The 20,990-nt window shown below is 43.9% G+C and overlaps 1 protein-coding gene across 2 annotated transcripts in view; it reads right to left on the reverse strand.

Moving 5' to 3' along the window:
• The window catches only part of BRWD3 (bromodomain and WD repeat domain containing 3), a 68,586-nt gene extending 49,308 nt beyond the window's left edge, over positions 1-19,278 (reverse strand). For both annotated transcript variants that reach the window (XM_081964071.1, XM_081964070.1), the window contains exons 1-10: positions 18,949-19,278; positions 18,781-18,839; positions 18,620-18,649; positions 17,100-17,159; positions 9,727-9,877; positions 7,611-7,709; positions 4,552-4,712; positions 3,027-3,248; positions 2,659-2,759; positions 1,413-1,483 (exon numbers count right to left, since the gene is read on the reverse strand). In XM_081964071.1, coding sequence (XP_081820197.1) covers positions 1,413-1,483; positions 2,659-2,759; positions 3,027-3,248; positions 4,552-4,712; positions 7,611-7,709; positions 9,727-9,877; positions 17,100-17,159; positions 18,620-18,649; positions 18,781-18,839; positions 18,949-18,979 — 985 coding nt within the window. In that variant the 5' untranslated portion in view covers positions 18,980-19,278. The remainder of the gene's footprint in view (positions 1-1,412; positions 1,484-2,658; positions 2,760-3,026; positions 3,249-4,551; positions 4,713-7,610; positions 7,710-9,726; positions 9,878-17,099; positions 17,160-18,619; positions 18,650-18,780; positions 18,840-18,948) is intronic.
• Between the last annotated feature and the right edge of the window lie 1,712 nt (positions 19,279-20,990).

Here is a 20,990-nt window from a genome sequence, read left to right on the forward strand (position 1 = left end):
AAAAGAGAGCTGAGGGGCAAGATATTCCAGAGGGCTTGTACAACGCTGCTTTTCATATATATATATATTTGGGCATACCAGGGGTTGTAATACAAATACATACATACATACATACATACATACATACATACATACATACATACATACATACATCTACGAAAACATATATACATACATATATACATACATATATATACATACATATATATATGTATGTATATGTATTTGTGTTACAACCACTGGTATGCCCAAATATGGGAGGGAGCTCACTACTCCCCCTTTCTGTCCTTCGGCTCATTACAGAAAGCCATCCAGGCAGAAAACCATATTTTTATTTTTAATGTTGCCTTTTTATATTTGTGTTGTATTTGTGCTGATAAATAAATAAAGGGAGACTAGTATAGATCTATTTCAAGCTATTTAGCTCTCATCAGCTAGCCATATCCTTACTGGGATTTGAACCTATATGTAATACAGCCCAGGTTCAAATCCCAGTAAGGGTATGGCTAGCTGATGAGAGCTAAATAGCTTGAAATAGATCTATACTAGTCTCCCTTTATTTATTTATCAGCACAAATACAACACATACATACATACATACATACATACATACATACATACATACATACATACATACATACTTATTTCTACATAAGCAATCCATTTTCCATTAACCAGTGTGTTGTCTGGGTACAAATACAAATACAATACAATACAATAGCAGAGTTGGAAGGGACCTTGGAGGTCTTCTAGTCCAACCCCCTGCCTAGGCAGGAAACCCTGTACCGTTTCAGACAAATAGCTATACAACATCTTCTTAAAGACTTCCAGAGTTGGGGCATTCACAACTTCTGGAGGCAACTTCTGTTCCACTGATTCATTGTTCTAACTGTCAGGAAATTTCTCCTCAGTTCCAAGTTGCTTCTCTCCTTGATTAGTTTCCACCCATTGCTTCTTGTTCTACCCTCAGGTGCCTTGGAGAATAGTTTGACTCCCTCTTCTTTTGTGCCAACAATTAAAATTTACAATCTTATTCCTTATTTAATCTCTTCTTAGCTTAATTTCCAATATCTTAAGTGTCTGATACTGTAACAATCCTCATTATGATTTATTTAACTCTATTAATTATATAAACTATTAATACATTTTCTATACATTACATAACTTTTTTTACTATTAATTCTTATGTCTATTCTTTAACCACCGGTAGAGATTCCCAAATTGTATAACAATCAGTTTGTTCTTTCTCTTTTTAATAGCCAGTATCAATCTGTTCATTTCTGCATATTCTAATATTTTCCTAATCACATTCTCCTCTGTAGGGATCTCTTCACTCTTCCAATTTTCCAAAAAAATATAACTATTCCTGATACAAATTCACACATTCCTATTTGATTTCTATTTATACGTACCTGAACTAAAAGAGGAACAAGATATTTGAACACCAGGTCTGGATCTCTCTGTAAATTTCACTGGCCGATCCCTGAAGTTATGAGACAACATTTTAATTATTTTACATTAGACAATGCAAAGAGACTGCACTTCTACATTCAATTTCTTATATCAACAAACCCAGTTTGGAGTTTCCCTAAATTGTATTGAACTGTTAGCTGGATTCCTTAAGACATCAAGATTTCATTGTTTTTTGGATTCTCAGGACTCCAATATGATAAAACTTTAGTATGATTGTACATTAGCTGATCAGTTCTGCAGAACAGATTTACTTTCCAAGAATTTAGCTGGTCTTTTTGTAACTTCCTTAATTTCTTCTCAGAAGCATCACATTCTACCTAACATTTGGACGAGGCAAGCATGGAGAAAAAAGATTTGAAACTTCCACTTGAAGAAGCACCATTGCTTTATTGTGGAAACCATGCTTTGCAGGGGGGAAAAAACCCCAAGGCAAATCTTTTATTGCCCCTGGTAAGATCCTGTTATGAAGAAATATGCAAATAGGATCAAGGCAGTCAAATTAAAAAGATTTTAGGGAACAGGGCTGAGAAAGCTGTCTCAACTCTAAGATCTAATTACTTGGTTCACACGTTGCATTAAACCAGGGTTTCTCAACTTTGGCAACCTTAAAATATGTGGACTTCAACTCTCAGAACTCCTAGCTAGCATGCTGGCTGGGGAATTCTGGGAGGTTCAGTCCACCCAACTGAAAATTGCCAAGGTTGAGAAACACTGCACTCAACCAAAACTCAGTCAAACAGATGGATCAACATATGTAAGGGCAGCCAATTGAATCGGAAATTCTGTGTTTTCCATCCAAAAATACATGAAGAGATAAACTGGATATTTTCATTTGCTCAAACAGAGTTATGCTTTCCATTTCCACATTTTTCCAATTTATCCCAGAGAAATTCTGTACCCTTCAGGCATCTGGGATTTTAACACCTACATGCCTGAGCCAGCAAATTTAGCAGAAAGGTTTATATGAGTTATAATCAGAAAGAGCCAGAAGAATTCAGATTGTTGGTCTGTCTTCATTCTCAAGTGATGCTACACTTAATTATAACACACATTTTTTTTACCTTTTATCTCTTTTATTGCAGCACTCTAGGGATCCTAATAAATGCTACCATCCCTCTTGAAACTTACACAGCATTACTGCTCAGTGGCAAAACCCAACTTGATAGATCAAATAAAGCAACATACTTGAATTTCATGGTGTTTAAATGCCATTGCCAGAAACAAATAGTTCCATCAGCACCAGTAGAAGTGAGGTATCGAGTTGTTCCTTTTCTTGCAGGGGAAAACTAAAAATCAAAAGAACAAAAGTTGCAATGAACAGGCAAAAAACTTTCTTCGTATACTTCTACAAAAATGTTAACAGCGGCCATCTGCTTACACAAAAAGGTACTGTTTTGACATGGACCATATTCAGATCAGATCAGATCAGACAAGAATATTCAAAGAGCAAGTGATCTGACGATGCCAAAAACCGTTTGAAGATTATTAACTCAGAGACAGCAAGGAAATGCAGTTTTAATTCTCGCAGTTTAGGAAATCCTTCCTTCTCTCACCTGTATGGAAGTAATGGAAGCCGAGTGGCCCAACAGCACCGCCACAGGTGCACAGGTTCGAAGGCACCAGACTCTGACCACCTTGTCACAACTGCCTGCAGCAAGGAGGGTATTCTCATAGCTGACAGCCATGTCAGAAATTTCAGCTGAATGTCCTCGGAGGGTTGAAAGCAAGCGCCCGTTATCAGTAGCCCAAATTTTCACCAAGCAATCATCTGAACCCTAATGTTTCATGCAAAAAAACAAAACAAAACAGAACAGAATAAGAGTTGGAAGGGACTTTGGAGGTCTTCTAGTCCAACCCTATGCTCAAGCAGGAAACCCCATGTGAACCCTGAGGTTAATAATAATAATAATAATAATAATAATAATAATAATAATAATAATAATAATAATAATAATATATTTATTTCTTAGCCGCACCCTCTCCCGAAGGACTCGGGGCGGCGTACAACGAAACATACGAAATAAATATGTAAACAAAACAAACATATAGCAAAGACATACACTGAAACATACACAAGGAGGAGGTCGATTGATAAAAACAATTAAAAACAGTATATAAAACCCCTAGAAATTAAATATAATTAAAATACCCAGTTAAAAACCCGTCAGGAGCGATATGGTTAGATCAAAGTTGAGCCAGGCCAGCTGCTTGGAATAGGTTGGCCGAACTGTGGCCATTTCCTTTTTGTTAGTTTTCTCTAGGGAGGTTTCTCTTCTCACGGCTTCAGGGCTGACACAGCAGGGTAAGGGTGTGTGTGTGTGTGTGTGTTGTAGAGATAGCTGGGGTATTGTAACCTAAATAAAATCCTTCCCCCTGGGAATGAATCACATTGGTGCAGGTGTTCGAACTTTGGGAGACTTTGATATGTCCCGATAAAATGTTCTTTGAGGAATTTGCCTGCCTCGGAGTTCTTATTGAGTGGGATGTAATCCTTGGTACCTTAACACCCTATACCAGTGATGGCAAACCTTCTCAGCACCAAACATGCGCATGCACAGGAAACCCAAAGACCAGCTGGCCGGCACACACATGCCAATTTTTTGCCTGTTTTGGGGACCGTTTTCACACTGTTTTACGGGCCGTTTTCAGGCCATTTTTTGGGCCGATTCCTGGCACTCCAGCACCGTGGCGATGGTGCATGTGCCCACAGAGAGAGCTCTGTGTGCCGCCTCTGGCACATGTGCCATAGGTTCAGCATCCTGGTCCTGTACCAGTCAGACCATTTCAAACCCCAAAGTCTAGCATGCAGAAATGCCACTATTTTCCCTGAAGACCCTTATACGGTCGAGTTTCTCAATTTTGGCAACAGTAACTAACGAACAAATAACGTTTATTTGTAGGATTCAGTTATTTGAAACATTTTAATGGAAGTTGCTGATACAGTAGCGCCACCCCCATTTTAGAAAACGTATTTTACAAAGTCAAGGTAAAACCCCCCATATAGTACGAGAAGCTATAAAAAAAAAAGCAGGCAAAATTATTCAACGTTGCGGAATATTTCAGTTCCATTCCACTCACAGTGAAAATTCGTCTCCCAGCACGATCAAACGCTATGCAATACACAGATGACAAATGGCCCAGGATTCTCTTGTGCATCTTGATGTGTTGATAAAAAGAAGTTGGGAACAAATGGCTGAAACGTCCGTACCCAGTTAACTGTCTGGCTCCTATTAGGGTCACTGCCAAATGAGAAAAATGCTGTTATCGTCCTGATTATACTTTTCTTTCATCGACTTCGTTTTAATGGTCCATTCCTGTCTGTCGATAAAAGAGTATTAGCCTGGGTAAGAACTAGCACCCGTTTCCCTGAAAATACAAAAGTTAAGTCCTAGCTTGATTTTTACACGTGTGTCCAAACTAAGTCTTAATTAAGATCCCGCCCACTCCAGAGTGCACGGGTAAAAATTAAACTAGGGTGGGGATGGATGGGGTGGGGTGTTGGAGCTGCCCTTCCTTCCATGCCCCCGAACCGGTTCTCCTACCATTTTGATTTTTGGCTCTGCACATGCACCGAACAGATTTCTTTGCAGAAATGTAATTTTGTTTGATTTTTACCGTTTTGCGAATGCACAGAGCTTTTCATGTGCAAATGTGCATGCAGGAGGAGCCCAAAAAATCCCATGTGCCAAATCAGCAGTGATGCCGGCAGCAACCCACCCCTGAATCGGAGGGGGGGGGGGAGAGGCAGAGATGACCGGTTTCTCTTGGCTAAATATACCCCGTTTCCACGAAGATACAAACTACTCTGAAAGTAAGTCCTAGCTTGATTTTTACATGTGCGTCCAATATAAGCCCTACCTCTCCAAAATAAGCCCTATGTCAGGTTCCGAAGGGTTAATGAAACCAGCCAAACACAGAAACGGTTTGTAAATGCAGTTTGTATTCTTCCTTCGGCACAAACTGACCAACAAAACACTAAGGCAATGAATAAATACATTGTCAGAGCTGCCACCCTGTGCTTCTCCCTAATTAAGACCCCCACCGACGACAAAGTGCACGGGTAAAAATTAAACTAGGGTGGGGATGGGGGCAGGGGACGGGCAGAGCTGCCCTACTACTTACTTTTGGACAGTTGTAGCCGGGCCTTGCATACCCCAACACCTGCCTCACTGGTCCATTTTTTTCTGCAGCCAGCAAGACTTTCCTGAAGGCTTCTGTAGCTGATAACAGAGCTCTGTTATCGGCTGCAGAGGCCTTCAGGAAAGCCTTGGTGGCCACAGAAATTTCTCACAACGAAAATCCCCACCCCACCCAAAAAATAAGATCAGGTGCCTTTTGTTGGTGGCAAAAAAAAAATAAGACAGGGTCGAATTTTCGGGGAAACATGGTCTCTGCTCTAGGGACATTTTGGGAAAGAGGTGACATCGGGGGGGGGGTATCTTTGGCAACTTCAAAAGGGGAACTATCTAAAACTTTTGCCGTTGCTTTAACAAATGACGAAATGGCCAAGGGCAGGGTTAATTTAGAACGGAACAGCCCAGTGACATACCAGCAATTTAGGGAATTATCCAGAGAGAAAAACATGCCTAATGCGGAAACTTCTCTGTTTGTTTGTTTCAGTCAGACAGTCACAGTAATGTTTATTCGCTCAATGACCGGCAAATTCTTTGAGCTTAAATTTGGGTATCTATGCTGAAGTTACAATGCAGCACTGTCCCAATTTAATCGTTCTGTTCTAGGTTGCATTCCTAAAATTATGATGGATCCTTTGGCTTAAAATAGCAGCCATGTTTTCGTCATTAAGAGAGGGAAGAAAAATAAATCCTTTTAACTTTATTATTTTATTTATTTATTTCTTAGATTTTTAGACCGCCCCTCTCCCAGAAAGGGACTCGGGGCGGTGTACAGTCAATACAAATAAAATCGGTCATAATAATAAAATACATTTAAGATACATTTGGAAGGGGAGATAGGCTGTACTAAGAAATAAATATATTCTAATCCTAAAAACAACTTTAGCTTTACAACAATAGGCCACCATTTTCAAACTGACCCACTGAAAGTTTTCCTACTGCGGTTAAGATGCCAGGCTAGAAAGCCAGAGGCTGTGAATTCAAGACCTGCCTTAGCCATGAAAGCCAGCTGAGTGACTTTGAGCCAGTCAGTTGTGGCCCGCCAACGGAGCTGGCAGCAGATTCGGACAATGGGGAGGTTGGGGAGGAACATGGGCCAGTCCTGGAGTCTGGGGAAGGCTCTGATGAGGGGTCTGTGTCGGAGGCAGAGAGGGGGCCAGGGCCGTATGCCAGTTATTAGCTGCCTTCACAGTCAGACATCAGTGAGGCAGATGAACAGCTGGAGCCTGTTCCCAGTGTGTGCATGTGCAGAGTGGCCAGATGAAGGGAAGAGCTAAAGAACAGGGGTCGACTTGGGAGTAAGGCCACAGGTGGATGATGAATGGCCCCTCCCAGAGGAAATAAAAGAGGAGCGAACGGGGAGTGGAGTTTGCAGGAGACAATTAGTTCTTTTAATTGGTTCGTGACTCTCCGAGACTCCTTGCCAAGTTTTGCAGATATCGGCCTGTCAGCTCTCCAAGCCAGATAAGGTCTGTGACTGTAAATCCTCCCTTGAAAGACTTTGCTGGATGTGAATGAGCAGAATTCACAGTCAATTAATAAAAGGGGTTTTTCTCAGGACCAGGAGTTTGCTTCATGCTCTTGGGAAGCCTAGGTCAGAGCACAGTCATTCTCTAGGAAACCATGGTGGTGCAGTGTTTAGAATGCAGCACTGCAGGCTAACTCTTCCCACTGCCAGGAGTTCGATCCTGACTGGCTCAAGGTTGGCTCATTTTTCCAAGGTCGGTAAAATGTGGACTCAATTTGTTGGGGGCAAGATGCTGACTCTGTAAACCGCTCAGAGTGCGCTATAAAGGACCGTGAAGCGGTATTCAACCTTAAGTGCTGTTGCTAGCATTCAATTCAACCCACCTCACATATATCGTTGTGTGAAAATAGGAGAGGAAGGGTGCATTGGATAAGTTTGCCGCCCTTCATTATTTGTAAAAATAATAAAGGCAGGATAGGGATAAATAAACAAAACATTGGAATATAACATTCGCATACAAGAAAGTTATTCCTTACCCACATTTGGTGGCCTCCCATAGTTTATGGGGACTTCGGGAGGTCTGCCCCGATGCAAGGCTGCAAACGCGGAACCCTTCCAGGCTGTGTGCCTGCATTCTGTGCAAACAGGATTCAGAGCGGGTCAATCATTCAATCAATCAATCAATTTATTACAGTCTTAGACCAGAGACCGGAACAAATAAAGACGCTCAGTAAATATACAATTAAACATTCTAGTATAAAATAATAAATAACAACTAAAATCTATAATAAAATCCAGCCTGTCAATTATACGTGGTCTAACTATACTACAATTACAATACATAAGCTATGTGGCCCATTGTAGGTTCAATGATAAAGACTAAGCAGTGCAAAGGTGTTGTGGGCCGTTGGAGCTGCCACCAGACTCCGACAGCGAGGGTCCCTATGAGTCGGCTCTGGAGGATGTGGAGGACTCTGGACAGGGTTCCGACTCTGAGCAGGGATCAGAGAGGTTGGTTGTCCACCAGGAGACGCCTGAGGCATGGAGCAGTGGTGAAAGACAAAGGAAGTGTGCTCCTGACGTCATGCCTTGGAGCAGTGGGGAGGAGACAAGGGAGTTGGTCCTGGATGCCCAGCAACGGAGGGCTGATAGACGTAGAGAACAGCTACGCAGTTACAAGAGATTATTGGACTCAGGTGATCGTAATCTGGCTCCTCTCAAGACTTTCCGAAAGCTGTTTTGCAGGAATCAACTTATCATTAGAGTTGGAGACGCTCTCAAGTCTGTATCCTACCTCGGCAGGCTGGATTGCTGCCAAGGTGTTGTCTGTACTGGATTGCTGCCAAGGTTTAAACTGTGTGTAAATAAAACATCTTGCAGAGACCTTGTTTCGGAGTGCTTTGGTATATGAGAAGGGGGGTCAAAACAAAAGGGTTTGACACATTTGTTATATAACACCACTATGGTGGAGAAGACACGTGTTTGCGGTGAATCCCCAGTACCGCTGCGCAGAATCGGTCCACCTGCACTGGGGTTCTGAACTGTTCATCCTTAAGCAGCCACTGAACATAGGTAGTGCCGGAGTGGCCAGGATACCTAGCAGTTATTGGCAGAATATTTTTCCCCCTAATCTTTGCATAAAATAACATTTAAGGAGCATGTGACCCTGCTTTCCACCTCTCCTGAGCCGCAGGGACAGCGTCTTTCCGTCAATGTTATCCTTTTTTTGTTTTAAAGAATTTTATTATTTTTCAATTACAAAAATAAACATTCCATCTTTCCTTTTGCAGGGAGTGGTCTGGGCACCAACATCTCTGTGCCACATCGTTCCTCTTTTGCCACATCTTTCACATTCATATGAACATTATTTCCCTAAGATTCGTATTATAATACGTTGAGCATTTAAACGTTATAAAATCCTCCATTTTTCTTCTTACTATCTTCTAGTAATAATATAGCAACGTTAAACATCATTACTCTTATCATACAAGTACTAACCGTTTTATATCTTTATCTAAGTGTATTGTCTACTTATTTTTTTAGCTTTCTTCATTTCCAAACTCCGTTTTTCTTCTCCCACCTGTCAATGGTATCCTTTTAGACTTGCCATACAGGACAGCCAATGGAAGCGCATGGCACCGTGCGAGTGAAAATGCTTTCTGGTGGTTTCCTGACTCCAACTGACTAAGATAGCTGGCAGGAGCAACGACACATCTAATGGCATCTGGAGCCAGAAACAGCGGAGCTTTCCCTAAATCCGCTAAAAGAGGGTCAAAATCTTGACCTGAGGACTTGGCCTCTGCAGCCCAGTTATTATTCTTCTCCTGCTCGAAACTATCCACGTGGGTATCCCTTACCTGCTCCTTCCCATCCCTTTCTTCTCTGTCAAGCTGTTTGCAGGAAATGTTTTTGGTTCCTTTTTCAAAAAGCCAGACATTTCAGAAAATCCATGTTTCCAAAAGACCCCTTTTCCATACCTTTTTAAAGTTTGTATGTACCCATTTTAATTACACTGTTATTAACTCGTCGGAAGAGGGATGCAGTTAAAAAAATAATGCTTCAACGGTTTACAGCCTGCAGTTTGTTCTTTGGCTGCAAGTTGCTTTCCTTGCCTCTATAAGGTGGAATATAAATAAAAGAGCAATGTCTTACCTTTGGCTGCCCTTAGTAAAGACTGCCGTCCCACTCCTAGTAAAGTTTGCACTCCGAGTACACTTTGTGGGATCTCCTTATCTAATAGAGGTCCAATTCGCTCACAAATTTTGAGGAGGTAATCCGGGGGGATGTGAGCATTGGCTGCTACCTGAATATTTTTAAAAATAAAAAAGCATCAGCAGGCATTCCTTACGTCCAACCTGAATTTGAGAGAGGCAAAGAGAAGTCAAGGTAGAAAGCATTACAGGTAGTCCTCGGCTTATGACCACCGCCGGGGCGAGAATTGCCATTGCTAAGCAAGGCAGTTAAGAGAGTCATGTCCGATTTTACGAACCTTTTGGGCAACGGTTGTTAAGCGGATCATTGCAGTGAATCTTATCGTTGTTAAAAGAATCAGATTTTCGCCACTGACTTTGCTTGATGACTAAACGCTGAAGGTGCACGGAACGCTGTTACCTTCCCACCAAAGATGGTTCCTATTTTTCTACTTGCATTTTTTTACGTGCTTTTGAACTGCTAGGTCGGTAGAAGCTGGGACAAGTAGCAGGAGCTCACTCCATTATGCGGCGCTAGGGATTCGAACCGCCGACCTTTCTGATCAACAAGCTCAGTGTCTTAGCCACTAAGCCATCGCATCCCTCTAATAGTTGTTAGGCCAGGGGTGTCCAAACTTGGGAACTTTAAGACTTGTGGACTTCAACTCCCAGAATTCTCCAGCCAGCATGGCTGGCTGGGGAATTCTGGGAGTTGAAGTCCACAAGTCTTAAAGTTCCCAAGTTTGGACACCCCTGTGTTAGGCACTTGGAAGCTATGCGTGTAATAACTATCAGTACATAACCACAGAAACGTTCGCCTAACATTCTTCCCCGAAGAAAGGGATAGCCAACATTCCCTTGAGGTTTAGGTCAAGGATTAGGGCAAATTAAATTTGAAAAAGACACGTTATATGCATTGTGTTGCATGAACGGTTGAATTCTGTCTTCCGCAACTTTCCAAGTATCCACAGAGACGAGATTTCGATCTCATTCAAGGAACAGTTAAGGCAGCCAAGAAAGAAAGTCAGTCCAGATTTTCCCAAATTTCACGAATGAATGGTGCAATGACTGGACCAGGGGACCCTGTGCAAATGTGCCTTCAGCCATCATGCAGATTTGAGCCAGTCCCTTTCGCTCAACTGGAGTCCCTTTCTCACAAGGTGGTCCTCCTGGAAAATTCTAGGAGGAGGCGCTAGGGACACCACCAGATATAAATAAAAGGAAACAAACTGCTTCACCAGTTAAATAGTGTAAAGCACAGGTGGCAGACTTGTTGCGTCACATTGCTGTCACGTGAAGTATTGCAACGTTTTTTCCTTAGCCGGCCCCTCCAGCAGCTGAATCAGATGAGGAGGAGGAGGAGGAGGCATGGGAGTTCAGGGTCAACATCAATAAGGCAACCTGAGAGCTAAGATGGGGAAGAGGGAATAGAGCTGGGAGAGGGAGAGAGAGAGTGACAGAGATGGAGCTTGGGCCATCCGTCAGCCCTCAGATGGAGAGTCAACAGCCCCCAGGTCTGGAGGTGGCTGATGAGGAAGAGGAGGATCAGTTGGGCCCAGTGCCTGACGCGCAGATGCACCGAAGGCAGAGGAGAGGAGAGCAGTGGAAATCTATGGGCCGATCCTGGGGAAGGAAGAGCCACCGCTGCCAGCGAGGCCCCACCCTAGCTTTGGGGATAAAAGTCTGGGGGTGTCCAGTTGAGTTTGGTTTTAGGGGGATGTGCTCATCTCGTTTTCTTAGCTGAAGCAGTCGGTGTTGTCTAAAGACCTTTCCGTGGTCATGTGGCGAGCATGACTCTATGCCAAAAGCACGTGGAGCCTTCTCACCGAAGTGGTACCTATTTATTTACTCGCATTTGCATGCTTTTGAACTGCTAGGTGGGCAGGAGCTGGGGCAAGGAATGGCAGGTCGGCCTGTGGTGGGGTGCGCGGGTCTTGAGCTCAGACTGTCAGCTTTCCAGCTGATAAACTCAGCATCTTTCATCACTACATACTTGATCAAATTAGGAAAATTATATCAGAAAGACTGGAGATCTAAATGCCTCGAGTAATTCTTACCCAGAAGTCCAGTTTCCCACAATAGCCAAAGGCAGCTCTCTGCGAAACTCATAAGCAGGCATGAAAAGAAGAAAGCTTAAATCGAAGAACTGAGGAGCGAAGGCATGTCAGTCTACCCCGACAACACCTTTAACTATTATTTTAATTACAGACTAGAGAATAAACTGCAACTGGTTCATACAACATGCTACTCTATAAAGCATGGTTTATATAATTCTCTAGCTGTATCCCAAATGGCATTTAGCCGAAATCAAAGACGTCCCATTAAGGCAAGGGATGCCCAAACTTGGGAACTTTAAGACTTGTGGACTTCAACTCCCAGAATTCCCCAGCCTGCCTTAAAGTTCCCAAGTTTGGACACCCCTGCATTAAGGCTTAGCAAAAAGTATGAACTCAGATGCTGTCTGAATAGAGAAGTTTGTTTTAGTAATGAAAGCTAAGGATGATTGCTTGCCTGTGTCTGTTTCACAGTAATTTCATCTAGGGATTATTGCCATATTTTGGGAAGAGGAATATCATTTGTTAATTAAATTTATACAACTATAAATATTAGGGAAAATATTTGTTTTTTTTTTTTAATTTTTAAATTAAACTCTCAGAGAAGATGGCCTTAGAGGGCAATTAATGGGGGCAATTTGAACCTTCTTTAAACCAAGTTGATAGCGTTTTAGGCTTCCTCCCCATGAGTAGGAGCTGGGGGTGGGGATAAAGATTTTAGAGATGCTTAGGTGGGACATGGCTAAAAAAAGGTTGGGGACCACTGGTGTAATGGATGTAACACTGCAACTGTGATACCTAATGAACTGTACACCATAAAAACAATCAGTTTTCACCCTTAGTGTTTTATACAGAATAAACAAGTAAAAAACACAATGTCAAAGCTTTCCCTGCATTTTGGAAAAACGGATTTGGATTTGACCAGCCCTGAACGATGTGGACCACTGAACTGAATTTGCACTGGTTGTGATAGATGCTCAGCTGCCCTCTGTAAGCGGGACAAAATACCATCACCGAACTGTGACTGTAGGGCTGAAAAACAAACTATTTACGGTAACACATAAGCGACTGAGTGTCAAAACAGAACTTGTAACGGAGATTTCGCTTATTTCCTGGCCGCAACGAATATAGTCACAATTATATTTGCAACTTAGACGTACGTTTGCAATCTTCTGGTTAAAGAGTTCAGATTTTATATTCCACGTTTTGTATTTTACCGTGTTCCTTTTACCCAAATATGAAGTGCCGTAAGATAAAGAAATAAATAAGCTCCTAAACAGACTAGGACAGCCAAATGTTATAAATGCAATTCATTTGCAAATTAAGAATTACTTGATGCTGGCAGACAGGTGTTAATGGAGGGACATTAAGAGAGCTGGAGAGCTGGAGGTGGCAAAGTATCTTGGCTAAAGGCAGGGGGTTAACAAAATAATAAAGCCCCTTTGTGTTGTAAAAACAGCTGCAACCACAAAGAAGGGGAGGGGCATTTTCACACCTCTTAGGAACAGTGTCCATTATTATTCAGCTGGTGACTAGAGTATAGCACAGTGCCTTCTCAGGCCATCTACGTTTTTGTAAGCAATGCCCCATCATTGCTTTATGGCAGTTTTATTCCTAATTTAACTGAGCTGGGAAGCAGGCAAGCATGTACAGCTAATTGGATTTGCTCTTTGGTGATCATCTTGTTCAGGCTCAAAAGTTACTCAGTCAAGTTTTTTTTAGGTTATAAAAGCGGAAGTATGGGTGGAATTGCAGGTGATGTTTTAACCCTCACTGGCAACAGTTAGCATGACAGTGATGTGGATTTTGGGAATGTTTATACAAACCAGGAAAAGAAACAAGGGAATCATGAGAAGTCATACTGGAGAACAACGCCAAGTCCTTTTACAAGCAACTTTCTTGTGGTTAATGGGGCTCCCTCATAGCTACATGTATCAAGGGCTTTTACAGTCGTAAAAGCTGTAATTCAGTGATGGCGAACCTTTTTTGGCTCGCGTGCCATAAGTGGGGGGAGCGCAGGGGGGTAGAGTGCAGGCGTGCCGCACCCATAATGCAATGTGCGACTCCCCCAGTGCGCATGCGCACACTACAGGCACAACCCCCCATTTTTTGCATGCTGTTTTAGCCCTCCCTAGGCTCCAGAGGTTTTATAGGAGTCTGGGGAGGGCGAAAACAGCCTCCCCCGCCCCCCGGAAGCCCTCCGGAGGCTTGAGGGACCTTCAGGACGCTTCCCCGAAGCCTCCGGAGCAGTCAAAACGAACCTCCAAGCAAACCGGGACTTCCGGTTTGCTCGGAGGGTCGTTTTGAGCGCTCTGAAGGCTTGAGGGACCTTCGGGACGCTTCCCGGAAGCCTCCGGAGCAGTCAAAATGACCCTCCGAGCAAACCGGAAGTCCGTAGGGCCGTTTTTTTGTTCTCCGGAGGCTTCAGGGAGCCTGGAGAGGGTGAAAAATGCTTTTAAAAAAGGGTGAACGCACATGTGCGCTGGCCAGCTGACAGGGAAGCGCCTCGCGTGCCCTGGCAAATGGCTCCGCGTGCCACCTGTGGCACGCGTGCCATAGGTTCGCCATCACTGCTATAATTCATCTAAGATGTATTCAAAATCATTTCAGTCTTAGCTGATTAAAACAAGAATAAAGAAGATAAACAGTTCTTATTATGAGGGGGGAAACCTGCAATTCTTTATGTAGCTTCACAAATCTTACCTTCAAACTATGTTTGCTTATTTCAATTGTTTAACACTAGTATGAAATATTAAAACAGACAAGCTAATATATTAAAAGGGTAAAGAGGAAAGGTGTGCCCATTACAATTAAGCAAATCAAGTTTTAAAATAAGATTTCGTCCTCCTAGTCACACAGATTATTTCTTAGGAACCATATCCATTACTATTCCAACTTTTCCCCCATTTAAACAGCAGTAATGTCAAAAGACATTCTAAGGGATGCAGTGGTTCAATGGCTAAGATGCTGAGCTTGTCAATCAGAAAGGTCGGCAGTTCGAATCCCATGCGCCATGTAACGGAGTGAGTTCCCGTTACTTGTCTCAACTTCTGCCAACCTAGCAGTTTGAAGCATGTAAAAAATGCAAGTAGAAAAATAGGGACCACCTTTGGTGGGAAGGGAACAGCGTTCCATGCGCTTTCGGCATTTAGTCATGCCGGCCACATGACCACAGAGACGTCTTTGGACAGCGCTGACTCTTCGGCTTTGAAACGGAGATGAGTAGCGCTCCTTAGGGTCGGGAACAAGTAGCACATATGTGCGAGGGGAACCCTTACCTTTACCTTTTAATGTCAAAAGAAAACTGCTATAATAAACACGCTGGAAACTTCCCAAAACTCAGGAAAAAAATATATGGAAACTGATATTGGCTTTTTAAGAAATTATCAGTTGCAGGATAAAAGAGGGATTATTCTGAATGACTAAGTAATTTCACTCTGCTCTCCACTGCATTTACACTTTGAGATAAAGGAAATTACTTCATAGACAGGCATGTCTTCTGGCCTACGACAATAACACTGAAAGTTAGAGAGTACAAATGCAAATATTTTTCTAAGGAAAATCAACACTGAAAATTGCAAAATCCCTAATAAAGCTCACAAGGCGTTCAGTTTGTTCGTTTACCATTGATCTGACCAGATAAACGCCTGCACACAAAAATTCTGTTTCTTGAACGATTTCCTTACAAATGTTTGAAACAAACCAAGCCAATGGAATCAACCTAGACAAACAATGAGCCAATAGTATTTAGAAAAGTTTGATATTACTTTCTCTTACTTTCATCGATTCACAATTTATATAAAAGCACCTGATATACTGATAAAACCATTCATGCTGCAAAAAAAGGAAGGCCAGTACAGTGTGTCAGGCTAGAAACTGGGAGACCGTGAGTTCTAGTCTCGCTTTAAGCACAAAGCCAGCCAGATGACCTTGGGCCAGCCCCTCTCTCTCAGCTTTGGGAAAGAGGCAATGGCAAACCACTTCTGAAAACCTTGCCAAGAAAACTGCAGGGACTTTGTCTTTAGGAAATGTCTAAGTATCAACATTGACTTGAAGACACACACAACAAAGCTACAATAGAATGTGTATTCGCACTGAAGTAATCATAAAATGCAAGCATAAACAACAGTAGCATACTGATTATTTTGTATCAAATGTAGTATTCACCTACTGTGCAGCTGATTTTCAAATCAGAACTGAAAAGCCCATTCCACCTACTTTGCATCTATCAAAACTAATCTGCACCAATGGCATTAGAAGTCTGGGTTCAGGGAATAGCTGCCTCTGGTCCCCATTTCATTTTCCTATTCACACATAGGAACCATATTCCTTAGGAACCATATCCATTATTATTCCAACTTTCCCCCTATTTAAACTGCAGTAATGTCAAAAGAAAACTGCCATAAACATGTTGGAAATGTCCCAAAACTCAGGGAAAAAAATATGAAAACCGATATTGGCTTTTAAAGAAATTATTCCAATTCTAAGAAATTGCGTTCCATCCCATTTCTGTATTATTCCTTTACCGGAATAAAAAGCCATAATGAACAAGTTCCACTCAAAACTTTCTATCAAAGGTTGGTTTTTTTTTTTTTTTTGCTATTACTGCTTTGTATAAATTGGGGTAACGACTGTCTTTATTTCACAAGGAAACATAGCTTTCGTCATTTAAAATTATATTTTAAATGACGAATCACCTCTGCAAGCAGAATGTAATTGTTACGTTTAAACATTCATTTGCATTTTGTCATCGGGGGCCCTGAACAGACTTAAAATGGGGACTAAATATCACCTCAGTAGGTTTTCTTTCTAACTCTAATATGACAGGTCTGCGGAGAAAAGGGATAATATTTTTTTTTCCTTACTAATACAGAAAGATGAGAAGAAGGGGGGGGGAACGCCTCTTTCCCTTGGTTCCTGTATTGAAAGGTACAACCAATCAGCTGGCGCCTCTCATCACCCACAAGGAAGTCCTATCTGATAGACGCAGCACTATTGGTCCGGGCTGAAATTTCTTGTACGTGCCCTCAAATAACCCTCACTGCTTTCTCGACGGTAGATTTTTCTTAGGAGGAAAAAAAGAAAATCACAGAGAGAAAAATTCCACAAACCAGCCAACAACCGACTCCTATCATCCACGCTTTTCCTTTTTTACAGATTTTCTATTGCAGCTGTGAAAAAGAAAAACGAACAAGCAGGCTTCTCCCTACCCCCACCCCCCAAGCCAGCCCCCCCACCACTAAAATAAATGCTGAAATTTTAAAAGCCAAGATTCACTCACCAGATCCTCAAAACTTCTTCGGTGTTCCTTTCCCTGCCAATCCAAGCGCCTCGGGATCAGCTAGGAAAGAGGAAGGGGAAAGAGTGAAATACTGTGCAAAGCGGACAGTCACACAACTCCCTTCTGTCTCCCCCTACCCCCCCCAAAAAACTAAGGTTTTTGCTAATCCATGATATGCACAGAGGTTGCGTTTGCACATTGGGGACAGCTGCTCTTTCTTAAACTATGGTTTTAGTCCATCAGTTGCCACATGCCAAGCTAGGAACTGCAGATCACAAAGGAAGGGTCCTAGGCCGTGCCATCAAAACTAAATCACATCTTGGCTTACTTCCCAAATGGGAATGTCTCCCCAGAGCCCACTCGCGCTTGGCTTTTGAATGGGGTATTCCCCATCCAAAGCAGACATCTAGGAATCATTTCTGGGCTCAAAGGCTGAACTGGCACTTGGTTGTGTCACACTAGTCTTCAACTGATATGGAGCTAGTCCCTTGTCAACCCCTCTTAAGGCTTTGCCCTGTGAGAGCCAACACAAAGGATGTCCCACCAACCAACTCCTGTGTAAAAGGGAAGAAAAAAGTTTTTCTTCCCCTCTATCGCACTGCTGCCTTCCTCCCTCCTCCCATCCACCCCCACCCTCAACAAACCCAAAGCAGAAATGAGCAGGCTCTCGGTCCACGAAATCTAGGAAAAGTTCAGAGGGTTTTGAAAAGCCGAAGAGGTCCAATGCTTTGGGATTAAGCCCAACAGGCAACCTTGGGGTGGGGGAAAGGGGGGGGGACACCCCCATTCTTCATGGTCTCACTCTCATCTCATGCATGTGTTTGTAGGCACGCATCTTGTACAGATGGAGAGAAAGAGAGATGCAGGGAAGAGAGGCACAAACATTTTATGAAAGGGAGAAAGTGGGAAGAAGAAGAGGAGGAGGAAGAGGAGGAAGAATGTTCTGTTTATAGAAGCTTTTGCTAAATCAAAAACCTACCCCAAGAAGGAGAAGGAGAAGGAGAAGGGGAAGAAGAAGAAGAAGGGGAAGGGGAAGAAGAAGGAGAAGGGGAAGAAGAAGAAGAAGAAGAAGAAGAGGAAGAGGAAGAGGAAGAGGAAGGAGAAGGAGAAGGAGAAGGAGAAGAAGGAGAAAGAGAAAGAGAAGGAGAAGGAGGAGGGGAAGAAGAGGAAGAGGAAGAGGAAGAAGAGGAAGAAGAAGAAGAAGAAGAAGAAGAAGAAGAAGAAGAAGAAGAAGAAGAAGAAGAAGAAGAAGAAGAAGAAGAAGAAGAAGAAGAAGAAGAAGAAGAAGAAGAAAGAGAAGAAAGAGAAAATGCCCCTTTCTTGGATTAGGGACCCTTCCTATTAAGAATAAAACCGAGTTCGGGAGGGTCCTGCATCAGGATAACTCCCAAGGGGATGATGACCCCCATTAGCTTCATCCCAAGGGTCCCACATCGGGACGATCCCCCCTCAGTCCTCCTTCCTTTAAAAGGAGTCATGGGGAGACCCTTCCCCAATCCCATTTCTTTAGTCCCCCTTACCTGGTGCTCCTCCAGCTCGGCCACCAGCACCTGCGGAGAGGAAAGAGGCAGACAAAGGGGTGAGGAAGGAAGGGGGTCCGCGACCCCAGCCCCAAACGGCACCCTATTCTCTTCCCCTCCATCCCCCACCCCCGTGACCCCCATCCCCAAAGGCCCCTCACCTGGGCCGATTTCCTGCAGGGTCCCGACTGGAGGAAGCGGGCGATCAGGTAGTAGAGCTCTGCGGGCGAGGCAGGGAGAAAGGCGGTCAGTGCAGGCCGGACAAGACAACCCCCCTCCCCACCGCAAGACGACCCCCGCCCCGCACACTCCTTTCCGTCCCTCCTCACCGGCTTCCAGCTGGGTCGGAGCCCCCGCCATCCTCCGGCCGCCCGGAGCCGCAGGCCCGTCAGGAGGGGCGGCGGCGGGTCCGAAGCGGGCGGCGCTTCTCGGTCTCTCTCTCTCGCTCGGTCTCTCGGTCTCTCTCACGGCCGCCGCCGGCGAGCGGGGCGAGGAGTCTGGGCGGCCGCCTTCGCCCTCCGCCGCCGCCGCGCCGCCGGCCCCATGGAGCTACGCGGGACGCGGGACGGGGCCGCCCGGCGACGCGCTCCCACCGGCTGCGGGAAGAAGGAGAAGCAGCAGCAGCAGCGGCGGCGGCGTCGCCCTGAGGGAGAGCCGGGCGAGGGGAAGGCTGGGCAGCCTCGGGGAGCCTCCGTGCCGCGCGGGGGCGACGAGCGGGCCTGGCGGGCGGGCAGGCCGCTCTCGGAAGAGGCGGGGAAAGAGGCCGCGGCCTGCGCCCCAGCCACCCTCGCGCCCAGCCCTGCCGCGGCCTGGAGGGGAGGGACGGACGGAGGCCCTAAGGTGGCCGGCCTCCCTGCCTCCTACAACAGCCCCGCGAGGTAGGCCGGGGCAGAAGGAAAAGTCGAGACCTTCCCCCCATGTGGCCCTCCCCCCTCAGGATGAGATCTTTATGTGGGGAGAGGGGGGGGTTCAATTAAAAACATATATATTGTGTCTCCGTTTGCCCCCTTCCGATTTAGAAAGAGTGGGAAGTATTCTATATACTGTACTTGTAAAAACATGATACACGCATAAACACACACCCACACAACCATACACACACAAATATATACGCACAGAAACATATATACACATAAACATCTTACATATACACACACGCATGTATATACACAAATACATACACAGACAGACATACAGGCACATACAAATATGTATACATACATACAAACATACATACTACAAACATATATATGTATTTGTGTTACAACCCCTGGTATTCCCAGGTTCAAATCCCAGTAAGGGTATAGCTAGCTGAGGGCTAGCTGATGAGAGCTAAATAGCTTGAAATAGATCTATACTAGTCTCCCTTTATTTATTTATCAGCACAAATACAACACGTGTGTGTGTGTGTGTGTGTGTGTGTGTGTGTGCGCGCGTAGATTTTCACAGGTGTAGGTATGCTGATCTTGTTGTATTTGGGTTTTTTCCCATGTAAGTTTGAGATTGTCTTGGCAATGTTTCAGCGATGTCTCACTCGCCATCTTCAGGCTGGGTTTTGGGCTTAGCTCCGATCACACCAGCCTGAAGATGGCGAGTGAGACATCGCTGAAACGTTGCCAAGACAATCTCAATCTTACACGGGAAAAAACCCGAATACAACAAGACCAGCGCTGTCTGAAGACGTCTCCGTAGTCATGTGGCCGGCATGACTCAACGCTGAAGGTGCACGGAACGCTGTTACCTTCCCACCAAAGGTGGTCCCTATTTTTCTACTTGTATTATTTACATGCTTTCGAACTGCCAGGTAGAAGCTGGGACAAGTAACAGGAGCTCACTCCATTACGTGGCGCTAGTGATTCAAACCGCCGAACTGCCAACCTTTTTGATCGACAAGCTCCACGTCTTAGCCACTGAGCCACTGCGTCCCTAAGCATGTAGATACACACATACATATAGATAGGGATATACAGTAGTTATAGATATCTCCCACTGGACTGCAGCAGCATAGAAGTGCTAGTAAGTAAGTAACTAACCAAATGAATAAATAAATAAACATATTGTATTACACACATACATATAGATAGGGATATAGTGATGGATATCTCCCACTGGACTGCAGCAGCATAGAAGTGCTAGTAAATAAATAACTAATAACTAAATAATAAAAGAATAAATAACAGCCTGGAGTTACTGGGAATTGGAGACATGTAATTGTACCAATAAAGCAAAATATGTATAGCTCAAGGTTGAAATTAGGGGCCCTTTCTGTTCTTTGATTGTTGGTTGTTTTCTTCCAGACATTTCATTATCAAACTGGGGAACATTATCAGTACTAGACGGGAGTGGGGTTTGCTCTCTGCTTATATTCGAT

The sequence above is a fragment of the Natrix helvetica genome (assembly GCF_964273705.1).
Source record: "Natrix helvetica genome assembly, chromosome: 11".
NCBI lineage: Eukaryota > Metazoa > Chordata > Lepidosauria > Squamata > Natricidae > Natrix > Natrix helvetica.